Raw genomic sequence first — 23,798 nt, 5'->3', positions numbered from 1 at the left:
TTCGGCTAACGTCACGACCTTGTACTGTTCATTCCACAAGAGTTGGCAGCTATGCTTTGACAAAATCATAATCATCTATCCAAAACTCACACTTACTTTTTTGCAAATCCTTGATCATAAGCAAACCGGTTGAGAAAGCAGTCATCTTTGAAGTGGAGATGTCAGAGAACACTCGTCGATGATGGCGTGAAATTCATTCGCTCGCGAATAAAAGATGTCCATTTAAGTGCCCTGCTATCCTTCGGCCACTGGCACAACTTTTCTGTCGATTGCGAACAACACATCGCCACACACCGCCGTGGCATCTTACCAACAAGCAATGCAACAATGCTGTTGAATGGAAGGACTTACCTCGCAGTTCTCCAGGTGACGCCATTTCCGAAGATTGCCGAAGAAAAGCATTTTTGTTGTCAAGGGCGTTGCTAAGGGTTAAACAAAGAATCTGGAAGGGTTGCGTTAAAAAAAAATAACGGAAATATGCTTATAATTGTACAGCCATTGATTTTACTCAAAAATATGGTTGGCCAACTTGACTTCACACTTGGTCTTTAATGTGTTAATGAACAATTTTCCTGAAGTAATCTATATGCATTAATGTATGCTGTGCTCAGATCGCAGGAGCAAACATGACAGCACACACAACATTACCCTGGAATCATTAATCATCACCATCACTGAAAGGTCAGTGGGGGGAGGGGGGGCAACACATCTAGAATATTTGGGAGAAATAATTAGCCTTACATGCCAGAGGCGAGAAAATTCAACATGCGCAATTAATTCGGTGCACTGACAGTCTAAAGAAAGAGAAGAAAAATCTCCCTCTCGTGCCTTTTTGGGAATTGCTTGTTTGATACTTTGGCGGTACAATGCGTGATAAACAGGCCTATCCAAATGTCATCTTGATAAGTCAAACTGGTTTGGGGAGGAATTTTCAAAATGAGTTTCAAAATGAGCCGAACATGGCTGCTTCAAACCAAAAGTGGCATTCCTGTGTCTTTCTTGGTGTGGCGTCCTGAGAATTTTGGGGTGTCGACTCATTAGAGACTTGCCTCCTAAATTTCACGTTGTTCAGTGGAACTGATTTTGGGGGCTGAATTTTCAAAATTGTGGAGTTACTGGAACAAGAGTTCCAAAGTAAGACTAAAATAGCTGCTTAAAACAGAAATGAGAGACCAATGCATTTTCCGGCATGGCTTTTTGGGACGTTTTTTTTAAATGGGTATCGTCATGATAAGATAGATATTCCCACCAAATTTCATCTCACGAGGTTAAACTGGTTTTGGCTTTTGAATTTGTCGTGATTCTGTTTGTCTCTGAGTGGGCAGGATCGGAGAGTGTCTCCTCCAGCGCCGCATCATTTCATCATCATCATCACCTTCCTTGAAAAGGACTGCCAAGCCAAAAACCCGATGTCGGATAATGCAGCCTCGCTCACAACTCTCGTACCAAATGCTTGTTTCTAGACGTACGTCCACTTTCATGCCTCGTAATCCTGTAGCCACGTTTTACATTTTTAATCTCGTAAGTACCTTTGTGACACGAGGCTTCACACCAGGCATTTGGTTCCACTAATGCAGGGGTGTCAAACTCATTTTTGTCGCGGGCCACATTATAGTTACGGTTTCCCTAGGAGGGCCATTATGAATTTTGGGAAACCATATAAATGTTTAATCCCCTCCACATATTACCTACACAGCGCACAACAAATTGATTAAGAACTAGTTTTAAAATCACAAGACAAGAATAATAATTGTTGTTGTGGATAACATATGACAATTTGAAATTTTGGTTCTGACTTTAGCAAGCATCATGGAACTTGACGTGCTTGATTTGCTTTCACGGGCCACATAAAATGATGTGCCGGTCCAGATCTGGCCCCCAGGCCTTGACTTTGACACCTGTGCACTAGTGGTTCGTTTCTTGATGCTTCATGTGCACCCAAGCCCACCTGCTTGTGTATAATTGCACGCAGCTGGAGCTTGCCTACACAATGGCGTGTTGCACTACTGAAATTGATGATTTTCGCATCTGTTTTGACTCTTGGGTATGACAAAATACAAAAAAATGTATGATGAAATGATTTCTCAAAATAAAGTGTGTAGGATATATTTATGATATATATATGATATATTTATTCTGGGTGAGTAAATATTTCCCATCCTGTCACATGGTACAATACAACTTTATTTATAGAGCATTTCTCAACAGCATGTTTTTCCTTCCCAGTGAGATGTTATTGTAGTCACTTTTCTTGGAACACAAACACCTCACCATTGAATAAAATAAACAAGATAGACCGAGGGTTGATGTCAAACCTCTTATGTCCACTGATTTGAAAGTCGCGCGCTCATTCGCGACACTAAAACTCAGCCCTGTTACGAACACCATACTAACCATCTTTTGTAAGTATTTCCATGAGTATGTAATGACTACATTCGCACAGCTAAATGCGACTATAACATTTTACAAAGTTTCCAAACTATGATATCTTTGTCCGAACGATGTTATGGCCACGACTAACAAACAGACGCATGCGCACACACACACACGCGCACAACAAACCTTCATGGAGCCACTGCCTGAGGGGCAAATCTGTCAAAAATCGTGCAACAAACTGAAGCATTTCCCGAATCAGTCACATAGTACACCAGCCAGCGAGGCTTCAAACACCATCATTTTCAGCTCCTCCCCTAACTGAAGCAAGCCTCAATACACCCGTCCTTTTCGGGACAAACAATTTACGTTCATTTTTTGTCCTTGCCTTTTGCAGGCGTTTCTGATTTATTGCATTTTGTCCTGGTTCTTATTTCCCAGTGTCATTTGTTGGACTTTGTCGGTCTTGTGTTTTGCTAAAAGGTCAGCTGTGAAGTAAACTTGGCCAACCATCTTTTGAGTAATACCGTATTTTCACGACTATAAGGCGCCATTAAGTCTTAAATTTTCTCCAAAATGGACAGGACGCCTTATAATGCGGAGCGTCTAGTGTATGCGCCGAGTTCCAAAGCCTGACTGAGAGCACCTCTGGCCGACACGCTGTTTATATAGAGAAAAGGCAGAGTGAGTGATGACAGGCTTGCGGAAGTCCGCCAATGAGTGAAGGGTGGGCGTGTAAGAGGATGCTAAAGGCACGCCCCTAGCAGGTACCAGTCGCCAATGAGTGAAGGGTGGGCGTGTAAGAGCATGCTAAAGGCACGCCCCTAGCACGTACCAGTTGCCAATGAGTGAAGGGTGGGCGTGTAAGAGCACGCTAAAGGCACGCCCCTAGCAGGTACCAGTCGCGTGAGTACATTGTAAAATGGCGAAATAAAGTACAACCGAACTCAGTTTTGCTTCCGTTGCCTTTTTAAAAACGTGTTTTTAGCGTGCGTGCATGAATGCATGCCGTATGTTTAAGATGGCGTATGTTTTACCATGCCTGGCTGCACCCAATAATCCAGTGCGTTTTGTGTATGTGTCAAATACAGAAACAACACCCCTTACTGAGAGTGCGCCCAACAACACGGTGCGCCGAATGGTCGTGAAAATACGGTACTTAGGGTTAAAACTATTTCACGGATACTTTTCTTCATTTTTTTGAAGGCAACCCACCCAGGTTCATAGAGCCATAGTGACGCGCATAACAACGAAAATGCTTTTGTTCGGCGAGTGATGTCATTTACAGAATGCCAAATGCCAGTCATTCATTGTACTGCATTAGTGATTGTCCCATTAACTGCTCTTTGCCATTGTTATTTAGTTATTTGACGAAATGCCTCGACGCTGTAGCGATCCACTGTTCACATTCACGCAAACGGTTGAGTGGCTACAAGAAAAGAACAGGGCATGTAAATGGACCAGAATATTGGAAAGATACTGGTTTGTTGTCGCAAAACAAATATATTTCACACAGGTGTTGAGCAGCATCCTTTGTTACAAGCACTTCAAAGATCTGGGCTTTCGCAACCGGATTTGCAAAAAAGGTAGGTGTGCTAATCAATGAATAACTCTGGCTGTTTATAAAAACGTGTGCATAGATGTAATTCTATACGAAAACATTCAAACTATATGAGTGCACAGATGGAATCCTCTAAAATGGTGTACAACTAACAATGTTGCCGATATAAGGTGCAGAGTGGCCGGCAGAACTACTTTAGCAATGACAATGTAGGACACCAACCCACGATGAATTGTGTTCTCAGTGCTAGCGGGAATGCATGGACCAAGTAGGTAATCCCATCGTGCGCAGTTTACAGCACAGCACTGCATCGAATTGCAAATAATATCGTTAGGCTAATCAGCGCAGTCTCTGTAGCTTACCGCTCTTCCAGTCCCAACGGGTCTCATTTCTACTCTGCGTCCAGCCGTTCAGGCACGACATTTTCTGCATCTTGAGCATCTGGCTCGTACATGTATGGTCCAACATACACCTGACCAACAACGTCCTCTTCCTCTAACTCTTCAAACAGCTGGATGCCCTCAGATAAGTTTGAAACATCGCTTTCCGAAATGATTTCTGACTGGCTTTGTCCACTTTCCATAGTGAGCCCCATGATTGTTGTCTTGAAGAGATGTCACACTTCCGGGTTTGATGCTCATCAGGATCTCATTTCGGGAAAAGCATCACTTTGTCAAATTTACGAAATAGGAATTCTTTTTAATGCTTTATTTAATGGGTGGCACTGTGGTCGACTGGTTAGCATGTTGACCTCACAGTGCAGAGGTGCAGGGTTCGATTCCGGCTACGGCCTCCCTGTGTGGAGTTTGCATGTTCTTCCTCTGCCTGCGTGGGTTTTCTCCGGGGAATCCGGTTTCCTCCCACATTCCATAAACATGCATGGCAGGTTAATGGAACACTCGAAATTGTGCCTCTGTGTGAGTGTGAGCGCGGATGGTTGTTCGTCTATGAGTGCGTGGACTGTGAGGTAGGTGTGCTAACCACTTGTCCACCGGGCTGCCTTTATTTAATATATTTTGTTGAATTACTTGTGACATAAAAGTATTTTATTTGGGATTTTCTAAAATTACTTCACAGTTGACCTTTAATAAACTTTTGTGATCAAGATTTGATGCTTGCCTAGGTTTGTGGTATCCGATTCTGTTCCAGATATCTGAAACCATGACAGAATTTTCAAAATTGTGCAGTTCCTGGATTGAGACATCTGTTGTGATGTGAAGACACAACTTTTTCACCTTCCTTAGAATTGTGAACACACACACACAAAAAGACGACTGCAGTTTGTTGTTGTCAAGGCCACCTGTCCCACCCCCACTTTTGCTGTGTACAATATACCGTATTTTCACGACTATAAGGCGCCATTAAAAGTCTAAAATTTTCTCCAAAATGGACAGGACGCCTTATGATGCGGAGCGTCTTGTCTATGCGCTGAGTTCCAAAACCTGACTGACAGCCGACACGCTGTTTATATAGAGAAAAGGCGGAAGTGACTGTGGACAGGCATGCGGCAAAGAAGTCGGCCAATCAGTGAAGGGTGGGCGTGTATATATACATATATGGAGAGAAAGAGAGAGAGAGAAAAGGCAGACGTGAGTGACAGGCATGCGGGGAAGCAGGCCGCCAATGAGTGAAGGGTGGGCATGTAAGTGGATGCTAAAGCGACGCTACAAGCAGGTACCAACACCTGTATAGAGTGTGGCTATGTGCATTGTTGCAAAACAACTTCGGTTTTGGTTTCTAAGAACCCCCGAAAATAAATTCTACAAAGAGACACGCCTACGAAGCTCAGTTCAAACTTCAAGCCATCGGTTATGCTTTTGGCATGCGTGCCCATCTCACAGCAGCGGTGAAAAACCAAGTCAAGCAAATGAACTCTGATCTTGCCGTTATTCCCGGAGGCTTGACTAAAGAACTCCGACCGCTGGACATCGGCATCAACCGGGCGTTCAAAGTAAAGTTGCGAGCGGCATGGGAACAATCGATGATCGATAGCAAACACAACTTTACAAAGAGTGAGAGGCAGCGAGTTAGGCCACAATTTGCGAACGGATTGTGGCTGCTTGGACGAACGTGTCTGCTTGCACTGTTGTCCGAGCTTTTGGCAAAGCCGGCATCATTTCTGTGGAGCCACATGGCAATGAGAGTGACTGACAACGAGAGGGAACACGGCGTTTTTGATGGATTACCGGTACTTGCACAATTGTTCAATTCTGATACAGAGGATGAGGACTTTGATGGATTTCTGGGTGATGATTGATCGAAAAACGTGAGTACATTGTACGATGGCTAAATAAAATACAACGGAACTCCGTTTTGCTTCGTTGCCTTTTTAAAAACGTGTTTTTAGCTTGTATCTGTAAGTCTTGGCATGCTACCGTATGCTACAAGATAGCGTGTTTTTAGCGTGCGCGCATGCATGCCGTATGTTTAAGCTGGCGTATGTTTTACCACTTTAAAATCGCGCCCAATAATACAGTGCGTTTTGTCTATGTGTAAAATACAGAAATAGCACCCATTAATGAGACTGCGCCCAACCATACGGTGCGTCGAATGGTCGTGAAAATACGGTACATTGGAATAACAAGTATTTGATACACTGCTGGTTTTTGACATTTTCCCACTTATAAAAGCAGGTAGAGGTCTGTAATTTGTATCAAATGTATTCTTCAACGATGCGGGACAGAATCTAAAACAAAAATCCAGAAAATCACAGTCGCTAATTTTTAAAATAATTAATTTATATTTCATTGCATGACATAAGGATTTGATCGCTAATCGACCAGTAAGAATTTAGCCTCCCCCCAAAATGTTAGTTTTTCTTTAAGAAGACCTCCTGTACTTTAGGTACCTCCCACCTATTTACCGACCTACAACCAATTTATCTATCGAGCAAACTACTTGGCAACCTACCTTCTAGTTTTCTGATGATTGAACTGCGAAAATGGTCCCAAAAAATTGCTTAGGTCACCTACGTGCGGGTGGTTGGCAGGTCGAGGCAAGATCGGTACTACTTACGACGCAGCAGCCATCGAGCAATGAGACCTGGCCGACTAATATTACTGCGGCTAAACAACATGCTCTGGTTTTGGTCCTAATTCAGCCTCCATAGCGGCGAATAAGCTATGCTTCTTACAAGTATCGTTCTCACGGAGGGTTTAGTAGGAGTAATTAAGATAAGATAAGATAAGAAAACCTTTATTAGTCTCGCAATGGAGAAATTCCCGATTCACAGCAGCAAAGTTATGAAAGGAAGAAGTAGAACAACAAAATATAGGAGCAGCTGGAAAGGCAGCCACTCACGCGGCGCCATTTTGAAGTCAAAATAACACAACACAACACATAGGACACAGACAGTCGTGCAATCTTCACCACTTTTCTGCATACACTTTGTCTGAAGCAGTTATAGATGAAAGAGGAGAGGATCAAAGTGTCCTTTCACCAGTGGATCAGAGATGTCATGCTGAAAATGTGCACACGTCTGCTACAAGCTAAGTTTTGAAAGCAAACGCAAAGCTATAGCGTCCATTGACGAAAAAGAGATTGGCTCACATCTCCTGTCCCATGTAAATCCACTTCAATTCCAAGCCGCGACTCCCAGTTCCACATCCGCATCGGCGCTCCGCGCTAACGCTCCTTTCTTCTCATCGTCGGCTCCTCAAGCCTTACATCCATCCAGCCGCAGACCGTTCAACAGCACCGATCTCTCCGCTGAACAAAGCGGGGCTGTGAAAAATGCTGCCCGTAACAGGCGCAAGACATAAGCGCCCCGGGACTGTCCAGCAACGACAGTCAAATGGCGCCGACATTCCTCCCAGGCAAAACAGTGCTGGTATATCCATGCTGCCGAGAAGGCGCAACCACCAAGCACAGAGTTTCCTCCTTGATGAACGTCGTGGCCAAAAAATGCTGAAAAAAGTCCACATCAGGTCCACACGACGTAACAACAAACACAAAGTGACAAAACAAACCAAAAAAAGCAAGGCTCACAAGAGCACTTGCCGACGGCTGCCTACTCGGGCGCCATCTTGACTTGAATTAACAGCGAGAGAAGCCATGCTAATTGATAAAAGATAACCTAATGTTATTGTGAAAGACCGCAATTAAGTGCTTTGGTGATTGAGTACAATCTTCCACAAGTCTTGCTGGAACTGCGTTAAAGGGGAGCATATTCATATAACAGCAAAATAGCAGGCAAGTTAATAAGTGTCTGGAGAGAAAATGATATATCATGTTAAACACACAGCTAAACAGGAAATGGCTGTTACTGTCCCCTATGTATTTTATTAATATTGAGGATAAGCAATTCAGAAAATGGCTGGCTAGATGAAAAGTGTTTCATAGAATACATGGATTGAACATTATTTTCATGCCTCTTATTTAGATATCTACATTTGCGCACATGTATGAAGGCGACTACGTATTTACCTCGCTACTCACCGACCAATAAACAAACCTCTTCCTCACCTACCTATTATACATGAACATATCGATCAACCTCCTACCGATTTACCTTTCTACCAGTCAGTCCCACCAGTACATATTTACAGATGAACAGAACTCTTACGACCTATTACACACATTTTCGTCAATGGACGCTGCATCTTCTTGTTTGCTGTCGAGCTTAGCTTGTAGCACGTGTGCACATTTTCAGCATGACGTCTTTGATCCACTGGTGAAAGGACACTTTGATTCTCTCCTCTTTCATCTATAACTGCTTCAAACAACAAAGTGTTTGCAGAAAAATCGGTTTAGATTGCATGACTGCCTGTGTCTTGAGATTGCATGACTGCCTGTGTCTTATGTGTTGTGTTGTATTATTTTGTTAACTTCTCCGTTGATGGCGGTGTGGGTACCCACAGCGGCTCCTCTCTCTCCTGTGGTTGAGAGGAAAGAAATTTCATCTGTGCTGCATGTTGCACAGAGAGCACATTGGACAATAAAGTTGACTTGACTTGACACTAACCTCATTTATCAACTTTTTTTGCCTTTACCTTCCTACCGATCAACCTACCTCTTACTGAAATACTATTACCTTAGATATAATTACCTACCTAGCAATCTACCTCATATGTACCTTTCCAAAACAAGAAGTGTGTTCCACTCGTGTGGAGCCTTCCAGAGTGACAATATGAAGAAATGAAACTAGTCCAAGATGGCGCCTGAGTAGGCAGCCATCGGCAAGTGCTCTCATGAGCCTTGCTTTTTGTTGTTGTTTTTGTGTTTGTTTTGTCACGTTGTCTTTGTTGTTGCGTCATTTGGACTGGATGTGGATTGTTTTTCAGCATTTTTTGGCCACGACATTCTTCAAGGAGGAGACTCGGTGCTTTGTGGTTGTGCCTTCTCGGCAGCATGGGTAGACTAGCATTGTTTTTGATTGGGAGAAATGTCGGTGCCATTTGACTGTCATTAATGGACAGCTCTGGGGCACTTGTGTTTTTTTGCGCCTGTAATGGGCAGCATTTTACACAGCCCCGCTTTGTTCAGCGGAGAGATCGGTGCTGTTGGACGGCCTGCGGCTGGATGGGTGCAAGACCTTTGAGGAGCCGACGATGAGAAGAAAGGATCACCAGCGCAGAGCGCCGATGCGGATGTGGAACTGGGAGTCGCGGCTTGGAGTTGAAGCGGATTATGTGGGAAAAGAGATGTGAGCCAATCTCTTTTCGTCAATGGACGCTACATCTTCTTGTTTGCTGTCGAACTTAGCTTGTAGCAGACGCGTGCACATTTTCAGCATGACGTCTCTGATCCACTGGTGAAAGTACTCTTTGATCCTCTCCTCTTTCATCTATAATTGCTTCAAACAACAAAGTGTATGCAGGAAAAGTGATTAAGATTGCACGACTGTCTGTGTCGTATGTGTTGTGTTGTGTTATTTTGTTATTTTGACTTCAAGATGGCGCCGCGAGAGTGGCTGCCTTTCCAGCAGCTCCTATATTTTGTTCTTCTACTTCTTCGTTTCATAACTTTGCAGCTGTGAATTGGGAATTTCTCCATTGCGAGACTAATGAAGGATTTCTTATCTTATCTTATGACATATGTGGGGGCAGAAAAAAAACCAACAGCAAAAAAAGGTTGGCTGACTGACTGGGGAAGTGGCTCACCGCAGTTCTCCTCGTCCGCTTGGTTTCCGCAGTCATCAGCACCGTTGCAGTGCAGCAATTGTGGCAGGCACATGCTCAGGTTGCCGCACGGGAAGTAGCCAAGGGGGCACGAAGGTGACGCTTCTTCGGTCAAGTTGGCAGCTGGAAAAGAAAGCAGCGAGGAAAGATGGTAGGTTGTTAGTAGACGGGCAGGTAGGTGTGTAAGTAGACAGGAATTAATCACCTTTTACACATTCTAAAAACTGTTGCGTTAAAAAGAACCCATTTGTAAGTCAAAAAGGGAACGACCACCACTCAGGTCAATTTGAACCAATTTTTTGGATTATTTAATGCACCCGAAAAGTTGGGTACAGTGAATAGTCCACAAAATAACCCAAAAGGTTGGATTGCTTTGTACAAAATAACACCCACAATTCGGATGGTTTGTGGGTTATTCAATTGACCTCAGTGGTGGTCTACAAAAACTTTGTTCCAAAACTTTTCTGGCTCAACAATCTATTTATGGTACTTCTTTGTAAAATCCAATCTGGCCTTCTGATTCTTTTAGGTGATGAAGCATCGTGCGGTATGGCATATGTAATGCTTTTTTCCAAGTCTTTATTGATGGTGTTAACTTATGATGGTCACAGCAGAATGGATTCAGAAGTATATTTTTGCCCATTTGAAAAGTGGGTGGCATCAATCAAAAGATGCTCTGTCTTGAGTGGTTTAACATATCTAGATGTGAATACCATGAAATAAAAGTCCTCCCTATTCATCTCAAACCCAAATGTCTTGAGTGGAAAACCACAACAAAGTCATTGACATTGCCGCTCCAATATTTTTGGAGGGGACTTCATATCTACCTATCTGCCAACCAGTTCTTGTGACCCTCCAGTAAAAAGAAACATACAGAGACACACTCTACAAACGCTCCAAAGACATCAATAATAAAAATGAAAGAAATCTTCTCTGCGGGATTGCAAGGGTGTGAGATTGGTGGGTTTTATTTCTGTGGCTGCAGTCATGCAGAACTGAAACTGATTTGATTCTCTCACTGTTTGACATTTATGTTTTCTATTCTTTTTGTGACTGTATCTTAACTGTTCTGTAAAGCGCTTTGTTACAGCTGCAGCTGTTGTGAAAACATTCTATGAAGAATGATGCATTATTTCGACACCGCCGCCAGTCACTATCAACCTAAATAACATTGCTCCACATCACACTGCACTTCCCTGAGGAAGCATTGCTGATGGATGTGGACACAGGTCGGGTGATGGGTAGTTGAATAAAGGTAGTAGGTAGGTCAGTCGGTCTGTCGGTAGGCCGGGAGCCACATAGTGATGAGTGAAGGTAGGAGGTTAGGCATATAGGATGCAGTGGCGGATGCTGGTCTGTCAAGGTGGGGAAGCTCAATTTCGGCCTACGTCATAAAATGCGTCCGTTTATTTATATGTGAATTCTACTCTGCGTTCCTTTTCAAGAAAATGATTTGTGACCCTGTCATACCAACAAGGCATCTTTTCCAGGGTCTTAAATGGTGATATACTGTAAGTCAGTCTGCGAACACAAGCAACTACAATAAAACACACCAGAAATAAAATATTAATCTGTCGCTGGTCGATTTCAACAAAGAGAGTGTCGCTAAGATTATTAGAAGTCTCCAGTTCAACTCAGAACAGAATGAGAATTGAAAAATGCTCCCACGGATGCCGACACCAAAAGATCAGTGATTGGCTCATTTCGCTGTCCGATGGGCGGGACAAAACCAGCATTTTTCCAATGACTCGTCTCGTTTCAATGCATTGGGACAACGGGCTCTGAACTCTCTCGACACCCAGTGTCCGCGCTGTAGACGCTCAGCATCCACACAGTTTCAAGCACAGTGAAGCTGCGGGAATGAATGAGAAGAGAGTCGCGTCGTAACCAGTCATAAGAAGCTGATTCTGAACAAAAGTCGAACGCATATTTAGTCAATGACATGTACACACAATTGTATGTACACACATATATTTGATCACTTATTTTTTTGACATTTTAGGGGAAGCTGACCTTCCCTTGCAGTCTTAGAGCAATCACCTCTGATAGGATGGAAGAAACACGTAGGTAGTCACATGAGGTAATGTGAGGATCGACAAACACAACGTTGTCATGTTTTAAAGTTTCATCTTGCTACATGCTTGATTGACCTCGAAATGCTTGTGTTCAGAACATCTTGCATACAATGGAAGCACAGAGAATCAGGGAGGTCAAGGGACCCGAGCGCATGGTACCTGCCTACATCTCAGAGAGAAAGATTTAACCCTCACTAGTAGACACACTGGCGCCTGTTATCTGACAACTTGGAAAGGACGATTTAACTTTGGACGGAAGGGAGTACTTGTACGCTCCATCATGAGAAAGGGTCACGAGCCAGGTCACAGACGTGTCAGTTTATGGAAACACCGCTTGTTAAAATGTCTACGTTTCTGTTGGTTTATGGATGTTGGTGCTGGTACCAAGACAATGCTTTGTCTGAGGGGCGACCCAATGGGGCCGTCCGTCCAGGGGGGTGGCATGTTAATGAAGATGGGAGTGTTTTTCTGCTATATTCCTTGTAATTTGCATATAAGGTCAATAAACATGGCGGCAGAGGTTGCAGAGGTCGGGTGACAGTGGGAAGCGCACACCGAGTGGCTTCATGGAGAACTGCACCTCCTGCCGGCAGTGAAAGTCGATCTGTTCCTGCGTCGAGCCTTTGTTTACTGTCCCGGTGAAAATCTCTGACAGGTTGTTTGGGGCACATGTCTCCTAGAACAGGGCTCCCCAACCTAATTTTTGTCACAAGTAGATGCTGTTCGCAGAATGGCAACCCTTTTTTATTTAAACTGCTTTTAAATTGCTAGTTTTAAAGTACTGGTACTGACAACAAAGATAATTATAGAGTCAAGGTTTTATGAACATTTTCTTTTATTCCTTTAAAACGGTATCATTCAATAGTTCAACAAATGTAGAATAATATAAAATAACAAGGTAAACTACAAAGAAATGAACCAATTAGGAGTCATAAATACACTTTATCATGTCAACAAAATATTTTTAGTTATAATCCGAGATACCGCGTTAGCATCTTGCTACTTGCAAACGTGACTGATCAAAAGATGACACAATTGAATGATACTTTCATCTGGCGGCTGCTGGCGAGTAACTAGTGACTAAATGTCTAATGCAGTGGTTATTAACCTGGGTTCGATCGAACCCTAAGGGTTCGCTGAATCAGTCTCAGGGGTTCGACGGAGCTTCTGCCATGGAGGTTAAGACACACCCAACTCAACATGTCAATTTGTTATGACACGACCGCTTGGCCATCACTGGCTGGGTCACAAACGAATACTTATATTTTGAAATTTTATTCTTTTTTTTGTTTTTAATAAATGTGTTTTTATGTCTTGAATTTGTAAAAAAAAATAAAATATATATATATATATACTGTAAAATTCCTCGTCTCACTCCCACTCGGGTGGTGTCCGTCGGTCATTCAGCTCGGGTCCTCTACCAGAGGCCAGGAAGCTTGAGGGTTCTGCGCAGTATCCTTGCTGTTCCCAGCACTGCACATTTCTGGACTGAGATGTTGTTCCCGGGATCTGTTGCAACCACTCATCTAGTTTGGGGGTCACTGCCCCGAGTGCTCCGACCACCACAGGCACGACTGTCACCTTTACCTTCCAGGCTCTCTCCAGCTCCTCTCTGAGCCCTTGGTATTTCTCGAGTTTCTCGTGTTCCTTCTTTCTGATGTTTCCATCACTTGGGACCGCTACATCCACTACAACGGCTTTCCTCTGCCCTTTATCTATGATCACGATATCTGGTTGGTTCGCCATTACCATCTTGTCAGTCTGGATCTGGAAGTCCCACAGGATCTTCGCTCTGTCATTCTCCACCACCTTCGGAGGTGTTTCCCATTTTGACCTTGGGGTCTCCAGTCCATACTCCGCACAGATGTTTCGGTAGACTATGCCAGCCACCTGGTTATGGCGTTCCATGTAGGCTTTCCCTGCCAGCATCTTACACCCTGCAGTTATGTGTTGGATCGTCTCAGGTGCCTCTTTGCACAACCTACACCTTGGGTCTTGTCTGGTGTGGTATATCTGGGCCTCGATGGCTCTGGTGCTCAGGGCCTGCTCCTGAGCAGCCAGGATGAGTGCCTCTGTGCTGTCATTCAGGCCAGCCCTCTCTAGCCACTGACAGGACTTCTTGAGATCGGCCACTTCAGTTAAGGTCCGGTGGTACATCCCGTGTAAGGGGCTTCTCCTCCCATGATGGTCCCTCTTCCAGCGCCTCATCTTCTGTTCCCCATTTTCTGAGACATTCTCTGAGTACGTCATCCGTTGGAGCCTTCTCCTTGATGTATTCATGGAGCTTGGATGTTTCATCCTGGACAGTGGCTCTCACACTCACTAGTCCTCCTTCCTTTCGGCTTGCGTACAGTCTCAGGGTGTTGGATTTGGGATGGAACCCCCCATGCATGGTTAGGAGCTTTCGGGTCTTAACGTCCGTGGTCTGAATCTCTTCCTTTGGCTACCTTATTATTCCTGCAGGGTATCTGATCACTGGCAGGGCATAGCTGTTTATTGCCCGGGTCTTATTCTTGCCATTGAGCTGGCTTTTTAGGACTTGCCTCACTCGCTGGAGGTATTTGGCCGTAGCCGCTTTCCTTGTTGCCAGTTCGAGGTTGCCATTGGCTTGTGGTAGCTGTCCTCAATGTCTGCTATTGTTCCTTCAGGGAGTGAGACCCCTTCAGTGCGGACTACCTTTCCTCTCTTAGTCACCATCCGACGACATTTCTCAAGCCCGAATGACATCCCGATGTCGCTGCTGTAGATCCTGGTTGTGTGGATCAGGGAGTCTATGTCCCTTTCGCTCTTAGCATACAGCTTTATGTCATCCATGGAGGGGAGGTGACTGATCGTAGCTCCATTTCTGAGGCGGTATCCATAGCCTGTCTTGGTGATTACTTGGCTTAGGGGGTTCAGTCCTATGCAGAACAGCAGCGGGGAGAGTGCATCACCTTGGTAAATGCCACATTTGATGGACACTTGGGTAAGTGGCTTGCCATTGGCTTCAAGTGTGGTTTTCCACATCCTCATCGAGTTCGCAACGAAGGCTCTTAGGGTCCTGTTCACCTTATACAACTCGAAGCATTCAGTGATCCATGTATGTGGCATCGGGTCATCGGCTTTCTTGTAATCAATCCAGGCGGATCTTAGCTTTCAGGTCAGTTGCTGCCTCGCTCAGCATTTCATTCAGTGGGGCTGGCCTCCCAATCTCATCATCTGCATCACTGGGGCTTGCCTCCCAATCTCTGGTATGACCTCCTCCTCTGATCTGGCAGCCTGGGGCCCTGCACCATGGGACCTGCGTTGTACCTCATCAATCTCAAGTTGTGACAGCAGTTGCCGTTTGTGGATGTTGGAACACTGAGCTACTAGTTGTTTCGTGGTCACCGTGACTGTAGGTTTCGAAGTAACCATTTAGCCCACATTCTCTGCATGTAACCCCTCTGACTAGGGTTGCTTGAGTAGTAGCATTCCAACAGAGCCATGTTATCGCCTCTCGCCCATCTCCGCTTTGTTCCAGTAGCCCATTTTTCATCAAGGTGCTCTGGTTCCCCAGCACCTGACGCAGACCTTGTTTGGCCGGGCGACGTCTGAGCCGGCATGTCATTCATTTTATTGTCTCTCATCATTGTATGAGGTAGGCATTAGCGTGAAGGATCTTGCCCAAGGACCCACACTGGATGGTGTTATGTGCTCATTTTTTGCCCCAAGCGGGATTCGAACCTACGTCTCCCGTACGCCAAGCCTTACCAACTGAGCTATCCAGCCGCTATACTACTGTATATATATATGAAGGGTTTGGTGAATGTGCATATGAACTGGATGAACAGGTTAGGTTCGGTACTTCGAACAAGGTTAAAGAACCACTGTTCGAATGTTTACGTGGGCAGGCTGTGCAAACACTTCTCACATTTTCAAGGTTTCCACTTGATAACTTGGGTGCTTGTTGTTCAAATCATTCAACAGTTTTTTTGCGAGACAGCTTCCTCCTCAACATCGCTCTGGAGATACCGCCAGGGGTGCAACTTCTCTCGTCAAACAGCTTCATCTGCTGCACGTTTAGATGTACGTTTGTCAATTTGTTCCTGTTCCAGTACTTTCTGTGTACTGCTGCTTCTTTCATCTACGGGTGGATTTTGTTTATTCAAACTTGCAAACCAATGTTAGAAAGGGGGACTCCGTTTGACTAGTGTCGTGCACAAATCCCGCATAGGAATGGTTGACTGATGCTCAGCAAAGACAAAAAACAAAACAAAACAAATACAATCTTGGTCTGTCTCTGTGTGCCCCGGTACCAAATTGGGCGCGGCCCGGCACCAGTCCACGGACCAGTGGTTGGGCACCCCTGTCCCAGACGAAATTTATGGTGTTTCCGCAGAGGAGTCAAATCTGTAAAAACTGCAAAAAAGGGTACAACTCGGAGTTGTGCAAACCAGAACATTCAATTTGTGTGCTATTAGAAGCCTTCACCAGAGCCTGACCTTTGGGAAACAAACAAAAAAAAATCTTTCTTTTCCAAATGTTGGCAGACTGCCAAGGCAGCCCTGCAGAAAAGATACGACCTGTGTGTGTAATGGCTTTCTCGGGTACGCCCACACTTAAAAAGTCTGTCGGGTATTGACTCAAACTGGAGCGTGCTGGAGCGAAAGTGGCGGATAATGCCCCCCCCCCCCCCCGACCCCGCATTACACACCATGCACCATACACCCACCCAAAGTGGATACAATTTCACAAGCTCTCAGCCCATTTTGTATCGAACGCCACTTTTAGACCTTCATGTGAAAAGCCTTACTTATAGTTGTGTATTGTTTGCTATGCGTAACCATCAATAAGATTTACACTACAGGCCATCTTTTTTTATTCTGAACGATCAAACAAGTTGAAAATAACAACTCAGAATGCTCTCGATATGCTTCATGTCAAATTGACCCAAGGTGCAAAACTATATTTAAATTGTTAGGATGAGGGGGAAAAAAACCTGAAAATTCCTTCTGCTGGCTTTTCTCTTTTCTTCCAGATATCTTTTTAAAATTCATGTTTAAAAAAAAAGTAAAAATAATATGTCCAGCATTACAAGTCTTATCCTATTCACCCCCCCCCCATTTTAAATATTTCAATATCTATTTTTAATCTGCATTTTTCTGTGTTGATGCCTCAGGAAAATAAATTATGAAATAAAAAGGAGCAAAGCACAAGAACAAGGAAAAGTTTTATCCAAAACGTACGCATTGTTGTTGTCAAAGTTAATATACTGTATACAGTGATCATTTTACAGTTGGACTCGCTGGGGTTAAACTGAGTGTCATTATGCATTTAGAGCAGTGGTGGCCAACCAGTCAGAGGCAAAGAGCCAATTTTTTACAGTGTTACTGCAAAGAGCCACACACACCCACACACTTTTTTGCCCAAAAATCGACTTTTGGAGCGACCAACCTCCCACGATTGACCCGATCGCACACGTGGAAGCATATGAATACACTCACTCACACACACACACACACACGACCATGCACTCACGCACATACTGTATGCATGCACGCCACGACGAGCAACAGCCTGAGCGCTCGAACATAAATAAAACCTAAAGACACAAACACACAAATCCCCACCCCCCATTTCCTCCTGCCACCGCTCGCGGTCGACTTGGGACCAGTCTGCCGGCTCTTGGTCGATTGCGATCGACATATTGGGAACCCCTGCCTTAAAAAAAGAGGTAATTCGCTGACTAGTTTAGCACTTACTACTTAGCGCCGTTGTCTGCGCATGAGCGGTGATTCAGTCATCTGATTGGTTGCCCTCTATGTGTATCAAGCAACGGGATCGGTGATAGGCTGACATAGTATGTTCTCTGTATTCAGCACCATTGTTTTAATGGCAGCGCCATCGCCGAGGCGTTTGACAATTGTGTGAAAGCCCGGGAGCCGCATTGAACCAGCCAAAGAGCCGCATGCGGCTCGCGAGCCGCGGATTGGCCGGCCCTGATTTAGAGAGTCCCCTTTCATGCACCCTGCAACCTGATAATATAAGGTAAGCTTTCCACTGTTGTAACTGCTGTCCCTGAAACGGTGAAAAGTGTTTATTTTTATGTTATAAGATAATTACAATAAAATCAAACACCCACATAGGTATGTGCACATGCACACTCAAAACAGCAACAGTATTACTCACTCCTGAGTCCAAAACCAAGTTGGCATTTGAGTGACAGTTTCATTTCATGCTGCCACAACCTCTTTCATGTCAAATCATTCATCGTGCTAAAATTACATCTATGCTGCATTATTCACATTCATGAAAACACGTCGAGGAATAGAACTCAAAGGTGCACCAAAAAAAATGGCATTAAAAATAAATAAATAAACAGGGTTATTGCTCAGTCCACAAATCGGCTAAAAACCGCACAATTATTATTTATCGTTCTAAAAAATGTTTACAATACTAAAAATCTCTGGAATCTCAAAGAAAAATATTGAAAAAATGCTTTTTTTCTAGGCAAGTCATATCGAATTTAATTATACAGCTCGTAATCACCGAAAAGTCACAAAAGGCTTCACATGCCCACATTTGACAAATATTAATGACATCCCCTGATCTTAACGCCCTACTACTCTCTACTCTAATATGCTCACAAACAAAATCATCAAGTCCACTAAGAAACTCGCTTCCAGTCATTTCTTTTTCTTGAACTGAGAAAACTGTCTCTATTTTACAAGTTTTTGAAAGCTTGGAGATTGGTGGGAAATTTCCCAGAAAGGTGAAGTAGGGGATCAAGCAGTTCAGATGACAAATGCTCATTCCTATTATCGTCCCCATTTCAGAACGAGTCCTATATTTTACAGGTTTTTGAAAGATTGAAGATTGGTGGGAAATTTCCCTGAAAGGCGAATTGAGGATGAAACGATTCAGATGACGGATATTCCCTGTGTCAACATCACTGTCAGAAAAATTAAAGACCGCACTACCATTTTTAGCACCTTTCTTTGTATTTTATGGGTGTACGAGTCCCCCAAATCTCTGAAAGTTCGAAGACAAACCAAGATATTTTTCCCCAATCCTGTACATTTTTATTGTTTACACCCACCAGGACAAAAAAGTACTCATCTCATCACTGTTATGTTCTTTCTTTGAATAAGTGTTTATTTCTGCATCTTATGGGTTAAATCAGTGTCCAAATAATCAATGAAAGATTGATTGGAAATTGCCCTCAGAAGTAACTTACTGTTGTTTTTACTCTAGATCCTGTGACAAAAATTCTCAACAGGTAAATGAAACAACTCACGACCATTATCGTCTTCATTTTTCTATCTTACGGGTTTATGAGTCAGAGCAAGCCCTCAAAGCACAAAACGAGTGGAAAATTGCACCTAAAACATGTTTTTATTTCTCTACAGTACATCCCATGAGAAAATGCTCAACAAGTCAATTAAGCACCTCACTATCATTATCTTGCCCGTTTATTTCTGTGCCCCGTTCTTCTGATTTGTGTCCAAAAACGTCAAAATCAACCCTGAAAGCTCACAGATTGGTTGACAATTACACTGAAAAGTACTTTTTTTTTTCTTCTCTGTTGACACATGGTGACGAACTCATTCTGGGTAAACTGAAGGCATCACCACCATGATTTCCTTAGCTTTTCAACAGCCTCTATCTGCTGAAGAGCACAATTATGCCCTGAAACCTCACTGATTGTTTGACCCGTGCAACAGTCAACAACACACTCATCAACACCTCACCATCCATCTTCATGTTCTTTTCTCACGCTTTTTTTCCGGCTTGAAGCAGCCGTAACTGCGGCAGACAAATCATGCACTCGGATGAGCAAGGGAGGAAATCTTTACGGCGTCCTGCTGATTTTGAGGTATTGGTATTTCAAAGATGGGTTTTCTATGCAGGATTGATGTACAGAACTACTGTACGTACATATCCTCTCTTTTTTCCGGCTGTTCTAAAAGCATAAAAGGCATCTTTGTCTGCATGCAAGCGCCAGCAAAGGTTGACGATTTCTGGAACACAAATGCTCGTGTACCATCCTCTTGTAAAAGTGCAGTAAGTGTTCTCCAGCTAATAATGAAAATCTGCAGTCAAATTTCGAGACGGGGGCGTAGAATTTCAGACATGAGGGCACTTCAGGGCGCAAACTTTTATCTCTCCGGATTGGTTTCCTTACGGTCAGTAGTGGGGTGACTGTCGGGAATTTCGGGAAAATATGTGACTTTTCAAAAATGGCCGGTGTTGAAAGACACTATTCTTGTCCAAATGAAGCGCCTCAACTCACTTCACCATGGTACCTTGGCACCAACATGCCGGGATTAAATGAAGCTCATCGAGTCACTTCAACATAATGCATTGGCACTGAGATGCCAAAAGATGGCGGCAAGTCACTACAGTCAAACCTCGGTTTTCAAACGTCTTTGTTCTCGACCAAATCGGTTTTTGACCAAAGATTGAGTTTTTTATGCCTCGGATGATGACCGAATTTCGGTTCTCGAACAAACTGAGCGCAGTTGAATGCATCACTTGACTCCTCTTGCCTTCCTTACATGAGGAAGTGACACTTCCTCGGGTAGACGAGGAAGTGACGCTTCCTCGTGCAGCGTTCCATTGTGCACAGACGTGTTCAATAAAGAATTTTTTTTTTTAAAAGAGCGTGGTTTCGGTTTTCGAACAAATCGGTTTTCAAACAGCCTTCTGGAACGGATTATGGTCGAAAACCGAGGTATGACTGTACTTTTATTGCTTTAGCATGAGCATAAAAATTCAGGATTGGGAATAGATAGTCTCTAAATCACAATATTTCTGAAAACGATTACATGTCTAATTGAGTGACATCGGAAGTGTGACACATTCAAAACCATTCGAGGTCTTGCAAGGTGATGGAATCACTGTTTTAAAAACCAATGGAAGCACAGGATCAAGGGAACATTTTCCTCCTCGTGTATTTCAATCGATGCGGTCGTCTTGAGTCTTGAAAATTAGGTGCACTATTAAAAAAATAGGGTGGCAAAGTGATCAACTGGTTAACATGTCCGCCGCACAGTGCAGAGATGCAGAGTTCGATTCCGGTCTTCCTGTCTTCTCCCCTTGCCTGTGGCTTTACTCGGGGTACTCCCCTCTCACATTTCAAAAACATAACATAGCAGGTTAATGGAACACTCGAAATCAGGGGTGGCCAACCCGCGGCTCGCGAGCCGCATGCAGCTCTTTGGCTGGTTCAATGCGGCTACTGGGCTTTCACGCGACGATTGTCGAAAACGCCTCGGCGATGGCGCTGCCATTCAAACAACGGTGCCTATCACCAATCCCGTTACTTGATTGACATAGAGGGCAACCAATGAGATGACTGAATCACCGCTCATGCGCAGACAATGGCGCTAAGTGCTAAGCTAGTCAGCGAATTCCCTCTGTTTTTAAGGTAGGGGTGCCCAATACGTCGATAGCAATCAACCAAGAGCCAGCAGACTGGTCCCAAGTCGACTGCGATCGGTGTGAGGAGGAAATGGGGGGAAAAAAAAGATTTGTGTGTTTGTGTCTTTAGCTTTCATTTATGTTTGGGCGCTCTGGCTGTTGCTCGTTGTGGCGTGCATGCATATGTGCGCGAGTGCATGGTCGTGTGTGTTCATATCTTGTACGTGCGCGATCGGGTCGATCGTAGGAGGTTGGTCGCTCCAAAAGTCGGTCTTTGGGCAAAAATGTGTGTGGGGGGGGGGGGCCTCTTTGCTTAAGCAGAGTTTAAGTACGTACAGGACACCGCCGCCCTACTTACCACCAAGAGTATTTTTTTAATAATAACCTACATTTTGCGAATAGATCTAGACCAGGGGTGTCAAACTCATCTTTGTCACAGGCCGCTTTGGGGTTACACCTTCCTTCGGTGGGCCGGTACGACGGTGAAATTTGATTAAATGGTTATATTTTGTTAATTGTACAACTCAACTCAACTGTGTTTATAGAGCAACTTGAATCAACCAGAGGGGGGGCCTCTTTGCAGTAACACAGTAAAAAAATTGGCTCTGAGTTTCTGACCACCTGCTCTAAATTGTCCCGAAGTGTAATTGTGAGCGGAAATGGTTGTTTGTCTATGTGTGCCTCTGATTGGCTGGCAAGCACTTCAGGGTGTGCCACGCCTACTGCCCGAAGACAGCTGGGATAAACTCCAGCGAGAGAGAATAAGCGGCTTGGATAATGGGTGCATGGATATTAAAAAATAATTATAATTGAGAGGTCTTCTGGCATTTAAAAGACAGTTTTCAAAACCATTTGACATCTTTCCACCGTGTTACAAATGTAGTGTACTTAAAACCAATCTGGGGATTGTGTGACTTCGCCTAGTCATTTAATCAGTGTACAAGTTAATTGATAGTTAATGTGATTGATTGGCCTTGAAATAACGGTGCTGCGTGCTCAAAATCGATTGCAGGTCTGAAGTGGTCTCGAAAGGTTGGATTTAATTGGCAGGACACTATTCAAAGCAATAGATTTTTCAAAGGCAACTCATTCAGTCATACCCTTGCGCTATCTGGAAGTCATTTTAATGCCGTTAGTTACACATTACAATACATTTGCTGGATTTTCTAAAGGCTTAGAAAGGGAGTATTTTCAAAACCATTGGTGGTCTTGATCGCTATTACAATTTCAGTGCACTAAAAAGCAATGGGAGGTCAATGTGGTACTTTCGTCATTGAATCAGCGGACGTGAAAATCAACTTAATTAGCTCAAAATGTTTCGCTCCAACTTGAAAAGCAATCGAGGTCACTGTCGTAAGGAGCTCACACAATAACAAGACGAGATATCAATTAAAGCAGGTGAAAAGTTGAACTGACCGGACACGGCATTGGCCACCACGAGGAGAACGTAAACTTGCGCCACGCCACTTGACCATCCACCGATCATCACCATCTTCATTGTCGTCGTCGTTCGTCCCACCCACCCACCAAAAGTCGCGAGCAAGTCGGCGTGACTCTTGAGATGGGGAAACAACACGGTAGCTGGCACAACAACCTGCTGGCTGATTACAGCAGCCGATGCGCTCGCTCGACAGCGACTGAAAGGGGATCCCTGACGCACGGGAGGAGGCGCCAAACAGGTTGGGTGGGGGCGTAGGGGCTTCTTGCAGGAGGGGCATGCATAAAAAGGTTCCCAGTGCTGCAGTTGTTCATGCTGCTCAGTGTGCATGTGTCGAATTCACGGAAAATTGAATTTGTGGTTTGAGTTAATTGCGGGTCTAAACAAATTAACGTCTCTCCAATAGACAGCCCCCTTTTCCTCCGTTGAGAAAAATAAAAACAGATAACGACAGTTATCTCAGCTCATAGACCCTATTGATCATATATGAAGAGTTAAGGACAAAACCTTGGCGTCAAAAAAAAAATACACCTTCCTTAAACATGCACGGTTGTTTACAAGCAATGTTAACTGTCTGAAAAAAATATACTGTCCACTATGGTGTCAAAGGCCCGGGTGCCAAATCTGGGCCGCCACATCATTTTATGTGGCCCGCAAAAGCAAATCAAGCATGTCACGTTCCATGATGCTTGCTAAAGTCAGAACCAAAATTTCAAATTCATATGTAATCCACAATAACAGTCATTATTCTTGACTTCTGATTTTAAAACTAGCAATCCATCAATTTGTTGTGTGCTGTGTATGTAAGATGTGGAGGGGATTAAACATTTATAGGCTATCCCAAAATT

General features: G+C 44.0%; 1 protein-coding gene across 2 annotated transcripts in view; it reads right to left on the bottom strand.

The window, feature by feature from the left end:
* Nucleotides 1-23,132, bottom strand: part of rxfp1 (relaxin family peptide receptor 1) — a 71,839-nt gene extending 48,707 nt beyond the window's left edge. For both annotated transcript variants that reach the window (XM_086106104.1, XM_086106105.1), the window contains exons 1-2: nt 22,929-23,132; nt 10,036-10,176 (exon numbers count right to left, since the gene is read on the bottom strand). In XM_086106104.1, coding sequence (XP_085962230.1) covers nt 10,036-10,176; nt 22,929-23,010 — 223 coding nt within the window. In that variant the 5' untranslated portion in view covers nt 23,011-23,132. The remainder of the gene's footprint in view (nt 1-10,035; nt 10,177-22,928) is intronic.
* Between the last annotated feature and the right edge of the window lie 666 nt (nt 23,133-23,798).

The sequence above is a fragment of the Hippocampus guttulatus genome, chromosome 2 (genome assembly GCF_054856545.1).
Source record: "Hippocampus guttulatus isolate MCC_2025c chromosome 2, RoL_Hgut_1.0, whole genome shotgun sequence".
Lineage (NCBI taxonomy): Eukaryota > Metazoa > Chordata > Actinopteri > Syngnathiformes > Syngnathidae > Hippocampus > Hippocampus guttulatus.
The sequence above is the reverse complement of the archived record's forward strand: the minus strand, read 5'-3'. Positions and strand labels throughout refer to the sequence as shown.